The sequence below is a fragment of the Malania oleifera genome, chromosome 13 (genome assembly GCF_029873635.1).
Source record: "Malania oleifera isolate guangnan ecotype guangnan chromosome 13, ASM2987363v1, whole genome shotgun sequence".
Classification (NCBI taxonomy): domain Eukaryota; kingdom Viridiplantae; phylum Streptophyta; class Magnoliopsida; order Santalales; family Ximeniaceae; genus Malania; species Malania oleifera.
In genome coordinates, this window is record NC_080429.1 from 28,948,429 (window position 1) to 28,970,000 (window position 21,572).

A 21,572-nucleotide genomic window follows, 5' to 3' on the forward strand; every position below is an offset into this window, starting at 1 on the left:
CTGAAACCGTCGACGATTTGGCCTACTCAGTCGACGGTTTGCCCCAGTGCTGCACACTCTTCTCATGCAATTGTCCCTCGCTTCACGTAGCTTTCTCCGGTATATGTGATCCGCTCAGAATATGAGCCACATCTCCCACACCATGCTACATACTGAGGGGGAAAGCTAGCTTTGTGCTAGCTTCAAAATTGAAGGGATTGAAGAGAAGCTCAAAATGTGGAATGAAAGCACATTTGGGATCATTCAGGGGAAGAAGATTAGCATTTTTAACAAGATCAAGATCCTTGATGAGTAAGAGTTGAGACAAGAGCTTAGTACTGATGAAAGGGTTAAAAGAGTTTTGTTGAATAAGGAGCTAACCAAGGCTATTAGTCTTGAAGAGATCTCCAGGAGGCAGAAATCTATAGCGTTATGGCTCAAGGAGGGACACCAGAATACCGGATTTTTCACTGAACCTCAAATGCCAGCCCAGTGTGGACTAAACACTGTTCTAGCATTGAAATTGGGGAGAACGCCTTAACTGTGGTAGAGGACATCAAATGGGATATCTACACCTTTCATAAAGCTCTTTACTTCGAATTTGGAAGTTGGAGACTTGTAGTGGATGGCATCAATTTTAAATTTATTAGCCCCTCCATCGCAAAGTGGCTCCCTGTTAACTACCTTGGGCTACCTTTTGACGCCAAATTCAATGATAAAGGAGTGTGGGATCCCATCATTGAAAAATTTGAAAGAAAGTTGGCTAGATGGAAGAGGATATCAAAAGGTGGTAGACTCACTCTCGTTAGAAGCACCTTGACAAATCTCCTTGTTTCCTTCTTGTCTCTCCTTCCCCTTTCGACTTTAGTTGAGACTTGGGATGAATTCAAAGGAGGTTTCTTTGCGGGAACTTTAGGGTGGAATTCAAATCACACCTTGTCAAATGGAGCACGGTGATACAACCCTTTCATTTAGGGGGCTTGGGTTTGAAGTCTCTGCCTTTTCAGTGAACCCAGTTAGGGAAATGGTTGTGGAGAATCATGATTGATAAAAGACCACCGTTGGCAGGGAATTATTGCTGTGAAATATGGGCTTGAACATAATGATTGGATCTCCTAGGCTAACAGAGGACCACATGATGTAGGGGTGTGGAATTTCATCAAGGTAGGTTGGAATGATCCCGCTTCTTTTATCAGATTTCAGGTGGGGAATGGGGACAACATTTATTTTTGGCATGATTCGTGGTGCGTTCAAGATGCTCTTAGTGTCTTATTTCCCTTACAACGTGGCCTATGATCAAGACGCTTTTTGGAACACCCCCTTAGAAATGTGGAAGATTGGGAACTCAACCAGCTCACAGATTATTACAGCTTTCTTTACAGCTTCCAGCAACATAATAAAACTGATCTTCCTGTATGGGCCTTAGATGAGAAGGGAGCTTCACTGTTAGATCCTTCTACAGGAAGCTCTTCCCTTCGGAGTCAAAACAACTTTAATTTTCCTTGGACTCAGAATGGGAAGACAGCTGCCCCCACCAAAGTTGCCTTCCTTGAGTGGGAGGCAACACATGGTAAAATTTAGATTGGATAATTTGCAAAGAAGAGGTCTGTTAGTTGCCAACAGATGTCTCCTTTGCATGGGCTGATGCAGAATCTGTAGAGCACATCCTCGTTCATTGCACTTGGACTCATTGCACTTGGACCAGTAATCTCTGGAATATTGCATTGTCTCTGATCGGACAGCGGTGGGTTATTGCTAACTCTGTGGGAGGGGAACTCTGGGCCTGGAAAGGGATTTGGGCAACAATGGATAAGAGAAAGGCTATGTCCCTCATTCCTCTTGCAATTTTCTGGTGCATTTGGAAAGAGAGGAATGGGTGAATGTTTAAAAATTCAACCTCAGCAATCCAGATCAGCAAAGAACACTGGTTTATTGTGGTCAATAGTTGGCATAGAAGGACAGTTGTTAATGATTATGATGTAATCTTTGAATTATGTGACACCATTCATGGTGCTTGACGTACTGTACCATGGGCTGGCATCCCCTTGATGCCTTTTCAATAATGTTTTCTTTATTTGTCCCAAAAAAAATTGTCTCCTTGTATAAATTACAAAATTTGATCGTGCTTTCTCTTCTATCTCTAGCAGTGTTCTATAAAAAAAAAAAAAAAGTGAGAGCATACTCGATGAGGTGCTGGTTTGGACAAAATCCAGGATTTGGATCCACTGTGGCGTGTTGGTTTTGAATTTTTCAGAGGTATCAGTTTCCCAAGAGTTACAAAGTTCTATAAAAAAAGGTGAAAGCATACTCAATGGTGCTGACTGATTTGGGATAAAATCCTGTATTTGGCTTTACTGTGGTGTGTTGGTTTTGGATTTTTCAGAGGTATTAGTTTCCAGGAGTTATAAAGAGATTGGAGGAACTTGTTGGCTTGTTGATTCCTTCTCTTTTGTCGTTTTTTAGTTGTTGTTGTTGGTTTTTTTTTCCTTTGTTTTTTACCTTTCTTTTTTGGGAGGTGTCACTTTCTTCCTTGTGTAAATTCTTTTCCTATTAGTGAAATTTTCTTTTGAAATAAAAAAAAAAGGTGAAAGCATACTGCCAGGCAATTTATCCCTAATGAGGCAAGGCGTAAGCTTCAATTAAGCCTTTTGGGAATTTTATTTTTTTATAAAAATATACAAATAAAAACATTTATGAAGAAAAAATAAGAAAAATTTGGAAATCACAAGCATTATTAAAAAAAATTCAAATAGGATTTGTAAGCTGCTTGTTTGTTATTCTAACAATACAGTCTTAAATTTACTGAAGTAAGCTATGCTAAAAAAAATATTATAAGTTAAAAAAAAGTAAAAAATTCAAATTGGGTCCATGATTCAATGCATAACTGTCAATTGAACCCTTTTGGGATAGCTGTTTCTGCATTTTTATTATCCAATTAAAAAAAACCACTGCCCAATAAATGGTGACAGCAATTATAGCAGAGCTTTTTTGCTTTCTTTCTTTCAATTTTTACAAGTTTTTACACCTCTCCATGCCAAAGCTCTTGAATCATTAAACCCCAAATCACCCAATGCAGATCCCCCATGCTCAAAACCACATTGGCAAGTAATTGGTTTAGCAGGCGAATAAAAAAAGTGTGCTGAGTACTCATTGTTGCATGGAATCTGTGGAAGGAAATCTGCCTTTTTTTCTCTCTGAAGCTGCTTCTCAGGCTCAGAAACTGGTGCTAGGGATCGAGTGTAACCACTTCTGTAATTGTTCATTTTTAGTTGTTGGAGGACATCATGTCCTCTAGCATTTGAACTTTTTCTCCATTCTTAATATATTCATTTTTCTACAAAAAAAGCCTACTTTTGTGCTGGATGAATTCCAAATAATCTTCTGAGGGAAGTGTAATGAAGCAATGCACATCCGCCCGAATAGCCTCCTGATAGTAGGATTTCAACATGAAGTTTCTTTGCCTTAATTAATCTCCAAATGTCTTTCCTTTGAACATCAATGTTCATCCTGTACAGGAGTTCAAAAAAGTTTTAAAAGGACTCTATTCCCAATTTTGAGCATGTCTCAAAATTAATATTCCAACAGACCCCTATCCTGGTTCTTTTTATGCTAGGGCAAATTAAAGTATCGTTGTCCATAGCCAGGAGAACATCAGAGAAAATTTATTTTAAAGGATGCTTCTCACACTGTTTGTCATGCCAGTAAAACTCGCTTTCTCCATAGTCTAGACTAATAGCCACATGTGGCATAAAAAAAATTCTTCCGGAAATTTCCTAATCAACTTCTACACTCCCTACCCCATTAAATTCTCTTCCTTATTTAGTGATCCATCCATTTTATACTAAACCATTTTGACCTCAATAATCTTGTTCCCAAATGATCATTTTCCTCCATGAATCTCCAATTCCACTTCCCATGGAGAGCTTTAGTGAAGGAAATTAATTCTTTATCTCCACAATCCTTCTCTATCTGATGGTTTTCCGGTTCACTGTATGATGGTTAAACTCTTCTCCTTCATTGCCCCTTAAGAAATCTATTTTGCAACGTTTCCTATCTTTTGGCCACTGAGCAAAGGATTGGATAGAGGGATATAGTGCTTTTTATAAGAGTCTCTGTCTCCCATTTCTGGCGAGTAGTTTGCCTTTCCTCCCCACAAGTAGCAATCTTCATTTCCCTCGCTTATTTGAAAATCATCCCATCAATGTTCAACTTGTACAAGAAGTTACCACTTAGAATTTGCCACTTGATGGAAGAATTTTGCGTTTCTATCACATTCTTTAAGCCAAAGAACTCTAAATTTGCCTCCATGAGATCTTCGCCAGCTCAATGACATTGGGCAGCTACTTTTTAAGATTCTGTCTTCTCCCAGTTTCTTTCCTGGAAGTCATCCTTATTCCATATTTTTTACTTTTATTAGTGCTTAAGCCATTATCTAACTTGCAACCACATATCTTCAAAACCCTCAATCAGAAAGTTATCCACCTCTACTTTGCTCTACTCCCAAATCCTTCACCTTTAACCATATGCTGAAAAGGAGTTAGACCCAAGCTACACCCTCCATGTCAAGGAGAATAGGGTGGTAGTCTAAAGTTGGCCAAGGCAGGATTTTTGAAACACTGTTTGATAAAACTTCTTCCATTTGGTTGACACTAAAAATTTGTGAATTGAGGACAAAGAAGGATTTCTTTTAAATTTAACCACGTGAAAGGTCACCCTGAAAATTGGAAGGTCAACCAGGCAATCCGTAGGCTGGAACTCTCTGTAATCTCTCATGCGTGCTGTTTCTGGGTTTTTCCCACTTCTTTGATGTGTAAAGAGCCATATTAAAGTTGCCTTAAGAATCTATCATTTGTCTCTCTTGTGTCTTAGACAGCAGATAGCTCACTCTGAAATAACTCCCTGATCTGATCTTCTCCTGGTCAGCAAATGTCCCAAAAAATCTACATCATCCATTCTCTTTTAATTTCATTAAACAATTAGCCTTGTAGGTCCCTATTCATTCGTCTGCCACCTCCAATTGATTCACTCTCCTCATCACAGCTTTACCATGCTGGAAGGCAGACCCAATTTCCCCTCCCAGTTCCCCAGACAGTTCTCAATTTTTTGTCAGCACCTTCCCTCCAGCCAGGGAGGGGAGGGCATGGTTGTCTCCTGTAAACATGCATTATGAGCATTTATCACTCTGCCATTGATCCAAAAATCCTTGTCATGACGTTCAACCCTTGAACATTCTTGAAATGAACTTTACAGGCTTCATTAACAAACAGTGAGTTCCCTACCTCCTTTCTCCTCATCTGCTCCTTTTTTCTTCTTGCTTCTGTCATACTGAATGGAGAATTCCATTCTCTTCAATCCCAACTTATATTGTCCCCAAGGTTGTTGACACCAGCACCCTTCTTTCCTGACAATTTATTCTCTTCTTGCCATTTACCCTCAAAAGGAATCACCAATGGACTTAAATTTTTTACAGTAACCAGGCTAACACCTGTTGAAATTTTTTGCTCTCTTTGGAGGTTCAATCTCCATTGAGCTGCAGAAGACTTGATCAATCTTCCTTCCCATTTCTCCCCGTGAACTTGTTTCCATGGGGACGAGGGCCAAATGATTTACCTAATCCCACCTTGGTGTCTCCTTCCAGTAAATTTCTGGTTGGTCTTCCCCTACTGGATTTGCCTCCTGGTTTTCTGAATTGGCTACTCCCATTTTCCTCCTGCTGAGTCCTACCCCCTGCCCGCATTAAATGTTTTCAATTGATTTATTGTTGAAATTCATTGAGCCTTCCAGGTACATGTCATTTCTTCCTGTAAGGTGTGTTAGGTTAAGCAGGTTCTTGATCCACTCATTTTTATGCTCAGAGTCTAGAAAAGTTCTCAAATGAGCTGGCTTTAGTGGTCAATCCAGAGAACCACTTTGATGAAGCCCAATTATCCTGAAGACTCACCCAGAGCTCTTTGAAGGAGCCTCCAACGATGGCCTCTTTTCTTTTAAGCCTGTCACATGTATTTGAAATCAGAACTTTTACCATCTCCCACTCACTGTTTGTAATGCTGCATGGCTTTCAGCTGCTTTTTCTTCTTTCTTTTTTCATTATCTGTATGCATCTTCTCTTTCTTTTATCCCAAATGCTTATGTTCTTGATTCTCATGGAAAGTGATGAGCCGCCAAGGCTGCTCTCACTGTGTGGGGTAATATTTTTTTGGTAATGACGTGGACAAGGGATTTTTTGACCTGACAATGTGATTTCTGCAAAACTGCCTCAATTGAAGGATTGATATTCCTCCCTTCCCTGCTATTGATTTTATAAATTGGCAAGAAGATAATGCAGAGCTCTTCTAAATACCTGAAAATTCTGTACCAACTTTTAACCAAATATTCCTCTGAGAAAATGATTCATCTGTGACCACCTTTATTTAACTTGGGGAGTTCTAGAATCCTGTGATTAATATTTCTCTTAAGCTCAAACAGCAAGGTCGATTTTTTGCATTAATCCCCTGAAACAAAGGGTCTGTCCCCTTTCCATTGAGAACTTAGTCCATGTTCAGCAGTTAACTGCTCTCTTCTACCCATTCACAGTGAGATTCTCTTCGTTTGCCCATTCTGTTAATTTCCAGCAGTCCTTGCTTTGACCCTTCAATCAGATCTGAAGATTTGTTTTCAATGGTGGCAAATATCTGTCCTGGCTTCTCACTTTTCTCAATAGTCATATTCTGAAATTCATTTCACATAAAGTCAGGTGACTAGGATTTGGCAGTTTAATAGATGTGGATGTGGACATATTATAAGGATAATTTATCAATAATAAATATCAACATGTCAATTTTGAAAAAAAAGAACTTAATGTAACTGTAGGAATTTATTTTTGGGTATGGACTCCATACTATGGAGAATTCCTTTTATTATTGGTGCTGCCACTGTTAGTAGTTATATTTTTTGTCTTTATTTATTTATTTCTGAGGAATCATCCTCCGCCTGGTGGGTGTGGGGGAGGTGGTGATTGAAAATTGGAATGCATAAGAGGTTGTACTATGGATTTTGTTCTGATCTCTTCTCCTGGACTGCTGCATGGAATTCATCTTGTATTAATTTCTGACCCTCTTCTGCTTACTGTTTCTTATGTTAGTCGTTCAGTGCTTGTGTATTGAGAGGATCGTTGCAACTTTTACTTCCTTTTATCTACAGTCTAAATGCATCACAGGATATATTTATGAAATTTCACGGCTTTGATTATTGATCATCTTGTACTTGTGTTATTTAATTATGGTAATGCAGGTCGGGTTCGGGTTTTGTAAGAAGAAGTGGAATGACTGTTCTAGGGAAGGTTGCTGTTCCAAAACCTTTAAATTTACCCAGCCAAAGGTATTTAGTTTTTTCCAAGGACCATTTATGTTTTTTCATGAGGTACTTGGGTTGCCCCCTGAAATGCTGCATCTTCTGTCTGTTTTCAAGGTCAGAAAATCATGGCCTGGACCCAAATGTGGAAATTGTTCCCAAGTGAGTAACATGCCTTTGATTTAATATACCTCCCCTTCTCTCTCTATGTATGTATGTATGTATGTATGTATCTATATTAATCTTTTGTCTTTTTTTTCCTTTCTTGACATCAAAATCATAATTTCAATGATTTTTGTTGATTTTCAGACTTTAAACTAAGGTATTTATGTTTTCAGTTGAGTGTTAAGTTGATCTATGTCATTTTATACACTTGTTAGGGGAACTCTTAGCTGGGGCAGTCGTACGTCTTCTTCTTCTGCATCAAATGCATGGGGTTCCTCAACACTGTCTCCAAGTACTGATGGTGGTCCTGGTTCACCAAGTCGTCTCAGTGGCCGCCCTTCATCTGGTGGAAGTGGCACTCGACCATCAACTGCTGGTAGTGATAGAGCCCATGAATCTAGCGCCAATGCTTGGGGTCCAAATTCTAGGCCATCATCAGCTTCTGGGGCATTAACATCAAATCAGGCATCAATAACATCACTGCGTCCTCGTAGTGCAGAGCCAAGACCGGGTAGCTCACAGTTATCACGGTTTGCTGAACCCTCGTCTGAAAACTCAGTTGCATGGGGTGGAGCTGGGACTGCAGAAAAATTGGTATTTGTGTCTAGTTAACTAGTTCAGTTGAATGCTGTAATGTTCAGTTATAAGAATATTATGATATTATATATATTCAATCATATTAATTATGCTATTGTGGTCAGGGATGTTCACATTTATCCCGAACCATTATCTGAAAATTCTGTTCACTCCATTGAGGTTTCTTGCATTGTCAATTATTCATGGTTATGCATGCAGGGAGTGACATCCTCCAAGAATGATGGCTTTTCTCTGATTTCTGGAGATTTTCCAACACTCGGTTCGGAGAAAAACAATTCTGGAAAGAGCACGGAATCACAAGGTTCCCATGCTTATAAAAAAAATTTCATTAATTGTCTCAATAATTTTTATGTTGATGTGCTGATGCTGTGCAGTTTATTTATTTGTTTATTTATTTTGTATTGTTTGTCTTAATGTCTGTCAGCTTGTTTTCATTCTTTGCACTTCCTATAAAGCTTCCTCACCCCCCCAAAAAAAAATGTTGTATGAAAGTTATTAGTCATTTTGGTTCAAATTCTTTAATATTTTTCTGATGAGGAATTTAGTGTCTGGATGTTTTTTAATTTTCAATGAACGTATGCTTGTTCTGGTTTTTTTTTTTTATAATTATTTTGGGAACGAGGTATATCTGTAGTTGTCAGAAATTATGAGGGAAGCTATTCTTGGATTGATGGTTTGTCATGTTCCTGGTACTAGTATGTGAATGCAAACACTATTTTTGTTCTATATGTTGCATATTGTCATGACACATTTTACTTATTGCTTCCATAATGTATATCTCACAGGTGATAACAAATTTTTTTGGGGCTTTTGTGTTTACAGTTATGAGTTAGGTCTTTGTATTGATAATTTATACTATATTATTGCTTAGCCTTAATCTTATGTATTAAATTTTTTTTGGATGGACAAAGAGATTAAAGGAGCATTTGTGCAGAAAGAGAGAGAAACATATATGGCAAGAGAATAAAGCATCCTCCAAACAAATAAAAATGCTAAACAAAAACAAAGCACCATTAAAACAAAAAAAAAGTCCCCATTCCCTTTGTATATTTTTAAAGAATCAAATAAATTCCTTTAAAAACTTCAATAGCCAAAGACGACAGAGAAGCCAATATATGCATCTGTCACAAACAATTCAAATGCACAGCCTTCAAATTTATGAGAGCCCTTTCTAATCTTGAACTATGCCAAGAGGACTATTCCAGAGACTCCATGAGACATCACAATGCAAAAATAGTGGTTAGCTGTCTCCTTATTGTTGTACACATGATGCAAATATCATGAGAATCTTATTATGTCTTTAAATCCACAAAAATCTCAGCATATGCTTGGGGCTTTTCATGCCATCAGGCGATGTGGAGTCAATAAGGCTTTTGTTTTTGAAACCTATGTGAGCATGTGGAACAAGGTGCTGCAGGTTGCAAAAATATATTGTGCTTCTTGGCTTGCTTCATCACCTTGTATGTTAGTGACTTTCTTGCTTTTCACTGCCTTGTATGTTAAATGACTTTGTTTATGTGCTTAGTTTTATGAGTAAACCATCTCCTCATCTAATGATCGGTTAAATTATGGTTACCTTTTAAAGGCTAAAGAATATCTAACTGAGAATATTGGATTCTAGGAAGCACCGATAGAGACAGGACACGGTACAGCATGACAAAGACATGGTCATATGACTATTTTTAGAACATGAGGATACACCATGATTGGATATGTTAATTAATTTATATATTATAGACATGTTTTTCTTTTATAGATGCCAAATATTGAGGTAATTTTAATTCAAAATAAAATATAGGTGTCATCCATGCACAATTATCGTTTGCACATTTTACAAACTATAGTTACGCAATCATCAGCTGCATTCATATTGTAGAATACTAATCCAACTCCAAGAAAGAAAAAGTCTCATGGTGGGTGATGGTTGTGGCTCATTTGTTGTCATTCATTAAGAAATTAAAAACAAACAGATTCGCTTAAATAGAGCGTTGCAATTGGCGAATTGGAGTGTGGTAGGGAAGGAGAACTGGCAGTGGAGTGGTGGACATGACTTACTAGTGTGCTGGCTGGGCTTGAAGAGTTGAAGCTTGAACACTTGAACTAAAGATGCAAGCAATAGGATGCCAAGGCAAATCGCAAACTTGTCCCAAATCTTGTCTTCTTTGCTTTAGTGAAGAAGGGGTTGTGAGGTTTAGCGGGCGGTAGTGCCTTGCAAGGCTTTGGCGCAGTGAGGCTAGGGCTCCAAAGTCTAAACCCTTGTTGAATAATTGGGTAAGATGGAAGATCTAATCTCAATGATTTGTCTCTCCCTCAATTTATAATATATGTCAAGTACAATACCAATGACGATAATACCCTTACTAACACTTACTAATATAACTGTGTAGCACATACTTGTAATGATAAATAACCCAATAACCATTAACATCCCCTCAAGTTGGAGCATATATATAGTATGCTCCTAGCTTGTTACAAATGAATTTCACACGAGCATCTCCCAATGCTTTAGTGAATAAATTAGCAAGCTAAAAATCACACTTCACATAAGTTATTGTAATGAGCTTTTGTACAAGTTACTCTTGAACAAAATTGCTATCAACTTTGATATGCTTTGTCCACTCATGGAAGACCAGGTTGCTGGCAATATGAATAGCAATTCGATTGTCACACATCAACTCCATAGGTTGAGAATGTGGAAAACCTAGTTCTTCCAACTTGTTCTTTGGCCAAACAAGTTCACATGTAGTGTGAGCCATAGCCCTATACTCTAACTCAACACTTGACTTGGCCACCATAGTTTGTTTCTTACTCTTCCAAGATACCAAATTACCACCAATAAAGATACAGTACCCGATTGTGGATCTTTGGTGGGAAGACGACCAAGCTCAATCTACATATGTATATCCTTGAAGATGAATTTGACATATATCCTGATATAAGAGACCTTGCTTTGGAGCACTTTTGAGATATCTCAAATTGCAAAATAATGCATCCCGATGACTTGTGTTTGGAGAATTGAGCAATTGATTCACAACACTTGTTGCGAAATATATATCTAGTAGTGTCTGTGTGATACTTCAAGAACAAGACTCTTTTGGCTAAATGGCTTTGGTGGTTCTCGTTAGGGGTTTCCTCCTTATGGCATAAAGTTATCAAAAGTAAATTTGGACTTGATGGGAATGGGTGGGATACTAATTTAGGCTCTAGATGTTCTTCAGAAAGCCTGTGGAAAGCTATTTCCTAGATTTATCCTCCCTTTATTCTCCACACCAAATTTATGATGGATAAGGGTTGCAACATTCATTTTTGTTCAAAGATATATGGTTGGGGAATGTTGTTTTGGTCACCTCATTTCCTCGCTTGTTTTGTTTGAGCTCAAGGAAAAATAATCCCATTTTTTCTTTTATTGTAGATTTGGGCGGTCCTAATCTACCTTCTTGGGATTTTTGTTTTAGTAGAGCCTTGAATGATAGGGAAACGATTGAATTATCCTCTTTGTTGGTTATGTTGAACAAGTGTAGGATGCCTTCTGAGGATGATAGTCGATCTTGGTTGTTGGATTCCTTGAGTGTTTGGTAAATCTTTCTTTGATTTCTTGGTCGATACCAATCATTCCTTTCCACTCTACAAAGTATTCTAGCATGTCAAAATCTCCCATAAAATCAAAGTGTTTCTTTCGGTTGTGCTTAATGGAATAAATACGAATGACTTGCTGCAGATGAGGAGACCGTTAAAGGCTTTATCCCCTAATATATGTATGCTTTGTTTTGATTGTTCAGAATCTGTTTCTCATCTTTTCTTGCATTGTGATTTTGCATGGAAGGTTTGCAACAAGTTATTTAATTATTTTTGGGAAAGCTGGGTTTGTCCTAGAAAAGTGGAGTCGTCCTTGGCAATATCTTTTATGGGGTTTAGGAGGAAGGTAGGTATTACTTTATTTATGCTTTATTTGTTGTGTTGTGGGGCTTGTCGAAGGAACGTAATCTACGTATTTTTTAAGGGAAGAAGATTCCATATTGGTTGGTGCGGGAGAAAGTGCTTTTTGTGGTGTGTGGGCAATGGAAATTTTTTAAGGGGATGTGTTTGATAGATGTTTAGCAGGATTGGAAGTCCCTTTTAAGGGTGTGCTGATTTGAGTTTGCTGTATTTTGTGTTTTCATTTTTTTGTTTTGTTTTTTTGGGGATTCTTAGATTTCGTTGAAGGAGATGTCTTTTCTCTTGATTGTACATTCTTTATTTATCTAATGAATTTCTTTTTCTATCAAAAAAATAATTCAATTTTCCAACAAGTCTTCAGTATTGTCTTGGGTTAGGCACCAAATCACCCATATTTGACATTAACTTATTGTTGGGATCCATGGGTGTATCAATAGATTTGGATCCAACAACCAGTCTCATCTAAAACGTCAAGATACTTTCTTTGTGACAAGAACGTTCTCCATGCGAGATCTTGATACTTTATATCCAAGAAGTACTTCAATGGTCCCAAATCCTTGGTTTGCAATTTAGTATGTAAGAATAGCTTTAGATCCTAGATGTCATGATCATCATTTCTAGTAATCACAATATCATCCATACACAATAAGAAAAATCTGTCCTGATGGAGTACGCCAATAAAATTTGGAGTGATCCACTACACATTGTTGGAGGCCCAACTCAAGTATGACGACACTAAATTGAACGAATCATGCTCTCAGAGAGTGTAATAAACCATATAATGATTTCTTGAGCTAACACACTAAGCGTGACTCCCTTCCTGAGCAACAAACTCAGGTGGTTGCTCCATATAGACCTCCTCCTGGAGATCATCATGTAGGAAAGCATTCTTCATATCTAATTGATGTAGAGGTTAATGGCAAGTAGTGGTTAAGGAGATGAACAAACGTACTAAAGCAGGTTTAGTGATTGGGGAGAATGTGTTTGAATTATCCAAACCATACACTTGAGTATATTCCTTAGCAACAAGGCAGGTCTTCAATCGAGCCATGGGACCATTTGGATTAACCTTGACATTATACACCCAATGACAACCAATCATCGACTTATTAGAAGGTATAGGTACCAACTCTCAAGTATCACTATCCTGTAGTGCATGCATCTCTTCAATCATTGCATTCCTCCACCTAGAATGGGATAGGGCTTCAAAACTATATTTTGGAAGAGCAACAAAATACAAAGTACTAACAAAACAGTAATATAAGGGTGACGAGAAATCATAACAAACATAATTAGAGATTGGATGTTGAGTACAATTATGTTTACCTTTTCGAACAGCAATGGGAGGATAAATATCTGGGGAAATAGGATCGTCTGATGAGGGAACTAGAAGTGTAGAAGTAGAAGCTAGAGGCGGCTCTCCTCCCTTGAGTCGCCGTGTGTATACCTGCTAATTGTGATGATCCAAGCAAAGAAGAGGAATCAAACTAAAAGATGTAGGAGGATTGGGCGTAAATATTAGGTTTGTATTTGGAAGCAAGGTAGATGAAGGGACTCTTTAAGGTCAACAAAACTAAAGGAATCATAGTATTGTGGAGTAGACTTAGAAAAGAGGACATAAGCGAAGACAAAAAATTGATGTAAAGTAGGGCTAACATTGATATCACTTTTATGAATAGGAATACCCCAGAACAATACATTTGATAGCACACACTTATTCGTTCCTGGAGTTAATTGATGGAAAAAAGACTCAATCGAATATATGGTGAGGAAAGGGGAATAAAGGAGCCTTAGGGATAGGGAAGATAACTAAATATGAGATTTTTACCAACAAGGACAAAGGATGACATTTTATTAATGAGATAGCAAGCAGTGAGCATGACATTACTCCAAAAAAACTTTAGTGACATTCATTTGATACAATAGGATACGATGACTTCGAGAATATGTTCGTTTCATACTGCAACTCTATTTTCTTGTGCAGTGTGGGCACAAGATGTCTAATGGATCATACTAGAATTAGTCATATCGGTATTGAGTTGTGTATTGAAGTATTCCTTAGCATTATCATTACGAAGTGTCTTGACTAGCATATCAAATGGCGTTTTTATTTGAGAACAAAAGGCAGAAAAGATATTAAACAACTCATAACGATCTTTCATTAAATACAACTACGTCTTCCGACTCATCCTGATATCGAAACCCCAATCTCGATGTGACACAACAAGGACCCCAAACATCAGAATGGATGAGCATGAAAGGACTATTGGCTTGTTTGTTGACCTGAGAAGCTAAGGGAATGTGATGGTGTTTTCCCAACTGACAAGACTCACACTTAAGACTAGACATAGAATTCAAGGTAGGAACTAGTTGTTTCAATTTGTCCAAGGTGACTATGGATTTGAAGTGGTGTAGCGACAACTGTGCAGGCTATGGCAGAAGAGAGCGACTCAAAGTAGTGAAGTCCACAAGCCTCACGTCTTGTACCAATTATCTTCCTTGTCTTCAGATCTTGAATAATCATGGAATTAGGAAAGAAGATTACATAACAATTTAGTGCCTTCATAAGCTTACTAACTGATATGAGATTGAAAGGGGAGTTAGGAATGTACAAAAAGAGGAAAGAGAATGGAGGGAGTAGGATTTATTGTTCCTATCCCCTTAGCTATAGTTGTGAACCCATTAGCAAGTGTGACTTGAGGCAGATTTTTCGGATATTGAAGGGCAGAAAATAAGTTTGTTACACTTATCATATGGTCAATAGCAGCAGAGTCAATAATCCAAGGACTAGTGGGGAGATACCAGATGACATACAAATGGTAGGATTACCCTTTTGAGCAGAAGATGCAATGTGATGAGTTGCTTGTTACTCATCCTTTGAGACATTTACAGTATGTTGTTCATCCAAACAAGTAATTGACGAGGGAAACACACTTTTGGGATTTGAGGATGCCATCCCCACACACGCACACAACCTTGACACAGTAGGAAAATCAGAAGTATATAGCGAACAAATTGCTCTTGGAACACCAAAAGTGAACTTGTGGACCAACTGAAACAACCACAAGCGAACTTTCGGACCGATCGGAACAACCACGAACAAGTCAACCACCGATTCAGTCACAAACGAGCCACCAACAATTGGGCATAGCATTGCCATAGTCCTAAAAATTCGCCTAATCTTGCTGCCACTGCCACTGCCACTGCCACAAGGCCCCAGCTGATCGCTTTAATAATACCTGAGAACTAATGAATTGCCATGAGTGAGTGATCGAAAAAGGTTGAATCTTTGAACAAAGAATAGGACCAACAACTTGATACCATGGCCTCTGAAGAATATCAGACCATTCTAGAAAAAATCAGAGCTGAAAGCTTGCTCAAAGCACTTTCATGTGCCGGTGTGTGGAGTCGGATTTGCTGGCTTCCGGCCGGCGCATGGAGCTCTCTCTGGCTATGAAATTTACAGGTCTGTAGAACAGCTGGTTCTGTGTGTCGATGTGGTTATCTTTGCAAAATATGAAGAATTTATTTGAGTTTCTGAGAGGGCAGCAGCATCCAGGATTCTCTGATGGCAACTAGAGTGCTTTCCAGCTGCTACTGGACTTCGCTTCTGGTCTTTGGTGATGCAAGTAATCCCTCTACAGCCGTAGGTTTGAGGTTTAGGGTTTGGTGTTAGTATGCACTATGCACGTAGGTTTCAAGCTGGATCTTGCTCTGATACCATGTTGAGTAATTGGATAACATGGAAATCTAACCTCAATGATATGTCCTATATTTATAATACATGTCAAGTACAATGCCAATGACCATAATACCCTTACTGACTCACACAGTCCCACTTAATAACATAAACACATACTAATAATGATAAATGACCCAATAACAATTTACAACCCCCAACTCTCTGCTTCTCTCCTCTCTTGTTTTGGAGTTTTTTTTATTATTTATTTTTATAATCAAATTAAAGAGTTGAACAAAAGTAACAAAAATGGTGTTTTGCTGCTAGTGTCCCACCCACACCATGTATGAAGTGTCTAGAAAAATATGTTATTCAATTTTTAACATGTGTCCGGCGCATGTCTGTCAGGCTAGTGTTGTTGGTATCCGAGAGGTGTAAAAAATTCCTGAAATAAGCTAGTGTCCCAAACTAGTATAAAATCCCTAAATTCTGAAACACGCAACTTCTATAAAATTTAGAAGGCAGCAAAAATGGTTTTGTCATTATGAGAACTAGTCCCTGAGGAACTCTATGTTAAGTTCTTTCAATAAGCATAGCGGTAACTGTAAATAACCTCGACATCTAGTAGGGTATCTGTAATTGTTCACCTGCAAAATGCTGTGCATCTTCTGATTGCTTGATCAACTATTGGCAGACCATGGTCCTCACAGGCGTCCTGGATCATCTTCTGGTGTGGTGGCACCAGTGAAAGAGAGTACTGTGACTTCTTCAGGTTTGCATACATGCACTCTACTTTTTATGTTTTCATAAGAAACAAGTTTCTTCTTCTGGTGCTAATTTCTTAAAGTAGGTTTTTGTGTATTTTTTCTGATTTAAGATGGTATTTACATTTCTTTTCATATTGCAGGTGATGTCTCTGTAAATGCAAATGTCAAGGGTGGAGTTGTGAATAGTTGGAGAAGAGAGAGTTCTCCATATGTTGAAGATGGAGGGGCCCAGCCTGGTGTGGAGAAGTGGCAGAGTGATCCTCAACCATTCCCAAATGCCAGCATTCCCCCTCAGCATTTTGATCCTTGGCATGGTGCTCCAATGGCTGGTTCTCCTGGTGGTGTTTGGTTTAGAGGTCCTCCATATGGAGCCCCAGTCCCTCCTGGTGGTTTTCCTATGGAACCATTTCCTTACTATCGCCCTCAGGTTCCTGCTGCTCTTGCCAACACGCAGCCAACTCCCCCACCAGTAGCTGGACCAAGAGGACACCACCCAAAGAATGGAGATTTGTACAGACCTCATATGCCTGATGCTTTTATCCGCCCAAGTGTACCAATTAGGCCTGGATTTTTCCATGGGCCAGTGACCTATGAGGGTTATTATGCTCCTCCGATGGGCTATTGCAATCCCAATGAACGTGATATTCCTTTTATGGGAATGGCTGCTGGTCCCTCTGTTTATAACAGGTATTCAAGCCAAAATGCTCCTGATCCCAGCAATTCACATGCCCATTTTAGTGGATATGGTTCGACTAGCAAAGCATTGGCTTCAGAACAAGTGGAATCCACTCATCCTCGCGATACTCGAGGACCAAACAAGGTTCTACTGAAACAAAACAATGGTTGGAATGGGAAAGATGAAGAACAGAAGTGGGAGCATGCCCCTGCAACCAATGACCCACATCCTGAAAAGGGTAACCATGCAAGAGCATCATCATGGGAGAATGACTGGGGAGCAGATTACCAGAATGATGAAGATATGGAGTCGAGAAGAATTCTCATGGGTGAAGAATCGTCTTCTCATTCTGGAAAACAAGGAGGTTGTTCTTCACGCCCTAGCAAGCAAAACTTATCTGAAAATATGGGTGATGCAAAGGCTGTTGATAGGAGTTTGACAAAAAAGTTGGAAAATGCCTCCTCTGCTTCTTCAGATTCCACCTTAATACAGAAGATAGAGGGTTTAAATGCAAAAGCCCGGGTTTCTGATGGATGGCATGATGTGTCATCTGTTTCTAACAGGGAGGATCACAAGAAGAGATTAAATAGTGGTAACACCAATGCCAACATTTCTATGAATGAAGCTAGTACTGATGCTGCATTTGAAAGAACTCATGCTAGTGGAGTTGCTATCCCTGCCTCACATGATGTTGGTGCTGATGCTGGGGATCTAAGCCTTGAAGCTACAGCTGCTGGAACAACTGTATCCAGGTTTGTTTGTTACTTCATTTTCTAATATTGGACATGGTACATCCAGTGCTGGGGAAAATACTCATTTGCATATTCACAGGAGAGGTAATTATGGCTTGCAAGCTGTGGTTGACAATCGTGGTAAAGCGAAGTTCAGCCCTCAGGAGACAGATGGGTGGCGCAAGAAACCCCTTGTTGCAGATTCATCAAATGTGGTTTCGGTGACGAACTTTGAAACTTCTTCTAATCCTCATATTCAAGATCGCCCTGCATCAACAGAGTCTATTGAAAGGTCTGGATCATATTTTCAAGGGAAGGATGATAGAGATTCTGTGACACCCACATTTGATCCAAGTGATTGTCATGCACAGGTAATACATCTCTCTCTCTCTTGGTTCCCTGAATTTAATGCGCATGAAGTTTAATGTACTAAGTGTTTATACTTGGTCCATCAGCGGGCTAAGATGAAAGAGTTAGCCAAACAAAAAGCAAAACAACTGCAGAAGGAGGAGGAAGAACGGACAAGAGAGCAGAAGGCCAAGGCTCATGCAAAATTGGAAGAGTTAAACAAGCGTACACAAGCAGTAGAAGGTTTAGACAAGAAGTTGGATGAAGTTCAATTGGATGGTGCTATCCAGCTTAAGCAAGGAGAATCCAGAAATCTTGTTGCATCAACAGTAGATGCTGTTAGATCTGGAGTACCAACCTCAGAATCAGTATCCAAATCTAATTCAGTACTACAGATGGGCGAGAGCATGAGCACAGCTGGAGAATCTGTCATTTTGTCCCAGGAATTGCCTCCGGGGACAACAAAGAATGCCCATGAGGAAGCTGTTGTGACACATAACCAATCTTTGCCCTTGCAGCAGGATCATAATAGTACTGACACCGCTAATGCTAAAACTACTCTGCAAGGCCGAGATAGCAGTGTCTCCAAGCAGAAACGAATAAGCTATAAACAGAAGCAAAATACTCATTTGGACAAGAATTTAACTGAAATGTCAACTACTACCAATGCTACTGAAGCTCCAAGAAGTCATACTGATACAGCAACCAATGCATCTGCATCTGCATCTGCTGAGGTGGTTAACCATGAAATTTCCTTGAGCAGTGAGTCAAGCTTGCCCATTAATCCAAGTGTGATGGCAGAGTCCACAGTATATCAGAGGAGGAAAAATAATAGAGGTGGCAAGAACAAGCAAAAGCTGGAGGAGACATCTTCTATGACTGCTTCTTCTTTACCTGTTCCAAAAGAGACAACTCTTGCCAAAACTTCTATGGAAAGCAGTAAACCGGAGACTCCTGATTCCAAGTTGGAAGCCAGCTCAGTTCAGTCTCTAGTGCGTTCTAATGATACAATGCAGTCTTCAGAGCAGCGCTCTTCTTTACCAGGTGAGGAAACTCATCTAAGAGTAAATAACCAGTGGAAGCCTCAGCATTCCCGCAGGATGCCACGGAACCCACAAATTACAAACTCAGGGGAGAAATTCCATAGCAATGATGCTGTTGTCTGGGCACCTGTCCGTTCACAGAACCAAAGGGAAGTTGCTGTTGAAGTCAACCACAGAAATGTAGCTGAAACTACTACTATGTCAGCAAAAAGTGATATTTTAGTGCAGAATAGTCCTAAAAGCAAGAGGGCAGAAATGGAGAGATATGTTCCAAAACCAGTAGCCAAAGAACTGGCTCAGCAAGGAAGTATTCAACAAACGACAGCTCCATTTAGGCAGATTAGATCAGATGAGACTATTAAAGTGGAATCTGGTTCTCGGAGCATTGAAAATACTCAGCCTGCTGGCTTGGTGATGGGAAAAGTAGGGCATGGTTTGGAGTCCAGGAGTGGGCAAGGCAGGCAAAATAAGCATGCAAAAGCACATGGATCGTGGAAACAACGGGTTTCAACAGAATCAACTCCTGTGGAAGGTTTGCAAGATGGATCATCTTTTACTTCAAATATAAGCAAGAATGTTGATATACCCATTGACCATCAGACTCTGAAGCCTGATGTGCACTTACCCAAAGAGCAGCCAAAGTATGATGATGGTTGGAACATGACTGATGGCTGGAACATTACTGATAATTCTGAGTCAGCTGCTCCAGGAAAAGTTCCTGCTGTAAAAGATCTGGGTGCAACGGGCAGAGGAAAGCGACACTCATTTAAGGGACACAAAGGCTCAGGGAATGATTTTGATCAGAAGAGCATAAATGCTGGGGATGTGGATAATACTTTCACCCAGTCTCCAGCCCTTGAGACGAGTCAAGTGGATAGAGGTGCTGCTTTGAAAGAGAATCGGGGTGCTTGGGAACGTTCAACATCTCATTGGCAACCAAAATCTCTGCCAAATTCTACTCACAATCAACGGGGAAGCAGGTCTTACGGAGGACAGAATGCTACACATCAGGTTGGTAAGGCTATCAAGGAGTCCACTTCCCAGGGTGGGGTGCATATTCCTTCACGGCATGAAAAGGAGACCAATGAAAATATTAGCCAGCCTGACTCCCATCAAACCATATCTGAAGATAGCATTGGAGCAGAAGCACCACTGGTGGGGCATCAGGATCTTAGGAGAGAGAGGAAAGTAGCTTCACTCAAAGGGCGTCCTCAATCCCCAAAACAAGGTCCTGTTAGCCCTGTTGAGCCGGTTTCTGCATCTGTGGATAATCGGCACGAGCAGCGGTTGTCATCAGGGTTCCGGAAGAATGGAAACCAAAGCAGCCGTTTTGGCAGGGGACAGGAATCTCGTGTTGAGTGGAGCTCAGCTGGGCAGGATAACAGGCAGCATAATCCATCTGCAAACCGGGATAGACACAGGCACGCTTCACACTACGAGTACCAGCCAGTGGGCCCGTACAATAGTAGCAAATCGCACAGCTCTGAAGGTCCAACAGATGGTTCACATATTACAGGTTCAAAGTTCAGGGAGAGGGGTCACAGTCACTCGAGGCGTAGTGGTGGGAACTTTTATGGGCGTCACAGTGGCACCGTTCGAGTGGATTCTGGTTATGATTGACAGATTATAAAAGCAGGGTTCTTTAATTTTCTTGAACACCATTTCTCCAATGAATTGTGGCTTGACGCCCCATGTTTACAGGTACTGCTGTTTTGGGAGTAGATCTGATTGAATTGATCAATTCAGAACTGCTTTATTTGTATACTCATGTGTTTTGTGTGCATGGAACAGGGTTAGGAGTCCGAGCTGGATATTGACGAGATGCTGAGATGTGGTTGGTTTTTTTTTTTTTTTTTTCTTTTTTCCCTATATTGTACCTGATTTGGAAATCTTAATTTGGTCACGGCTGGTTCGCTGTGAAACCCTGACATTTTTTTTTTTAATGATGTCTTGTATTTAGCAACCGCCGTCCCCATAACCTAACTTGAGGGCACTGGAGTGGGAATGAGATACAGGGAAAGTTTTCTGAATAGCTTTGCATGTGGAGAAGTATAATGTCATTGTTAGCTTTGATTGCTGTAGCCCGATGGCTTTGTTTTCAAGGGAAGGTTTTATATAGCGCTGCCAATTAGTGCTGCCAGCCTGCGTCTTTGTAATTATAATGAATTAATCTGTGGTCTCCCAAAGCCGTAGAGTTATAACCATGGTGTGTTTAGAAACTCAACAAAAATATTTTGTCAATGGCCACTGGAAAATTATCAGTCTAAATGTCAGTTGGCACCATGCCCGCATAGAATTCTTCCCCTTTGTACTTGAGTGGTG

At 39.7% G+C, this 21,572-nt stretch overlaps 1 protein-coding gene across 3 annotated transcripts in view; it reads left to right on the forward strand.

Moving 5' to 3' along the window:
• The window catches only part of LOC131146262 (protein MODIFIER OF SNC1 1), a 36,895-nt gene extending 15,615 nt beyond the window's left edge, over nucleotides 1-21,280 (forward strand). For 2 of the 3 annotated variants that reach the window (XR_009134285.1, XR_009134286.1), the window contains exons 3-11: nucleotides 7,249-7,335; nucleotides 7,426-7,470; nucleotides 7,689-8,067; nucleotides 8,269-8,371; nucleotides 16,380-16,457; nucleotides 16,593-17,880; nucleotides 17,960-18,230; nucleotides 18,315-20,951; nucleotides 21,042-21,280. Coding sequence is in view for 1 of the 3 variants with exons in the window: in XM_058095735.1 (XP_057951718.1) it covers nucleotides 7,249-7,335; nucleotides 7,426-7,470; nucleotides 7,689-8,067; nucleotides 8,269-8,371; nucleotides 16,380-16,457; nucleotides 16,593-17,880; nucleotides 17,960-18,230; nucleotides 18,315-20,870 (4,807 nt within the window). In the remaining 2 variants the exon portion in view is untranslated. Of the gene's footprint in view, nucleotides 1-7,248; nucleotides 7,336-7,425; nucleotides 7,471-7,688; nucleotides 8,068-8,268; nucleotides 8,372-16,379; nucleotides 16,458-16,592; nucleotides 17,881-17,959; nucleotides 18,231-18,314 lie in introns of all 3 variants that reach the window. The other variant, XM_058095735.1, reaches the window with a different exon arrangement.
• The last annotated feature ends 292 nt before the right edge of the window (nucleotides 21,281-21,572 follow it).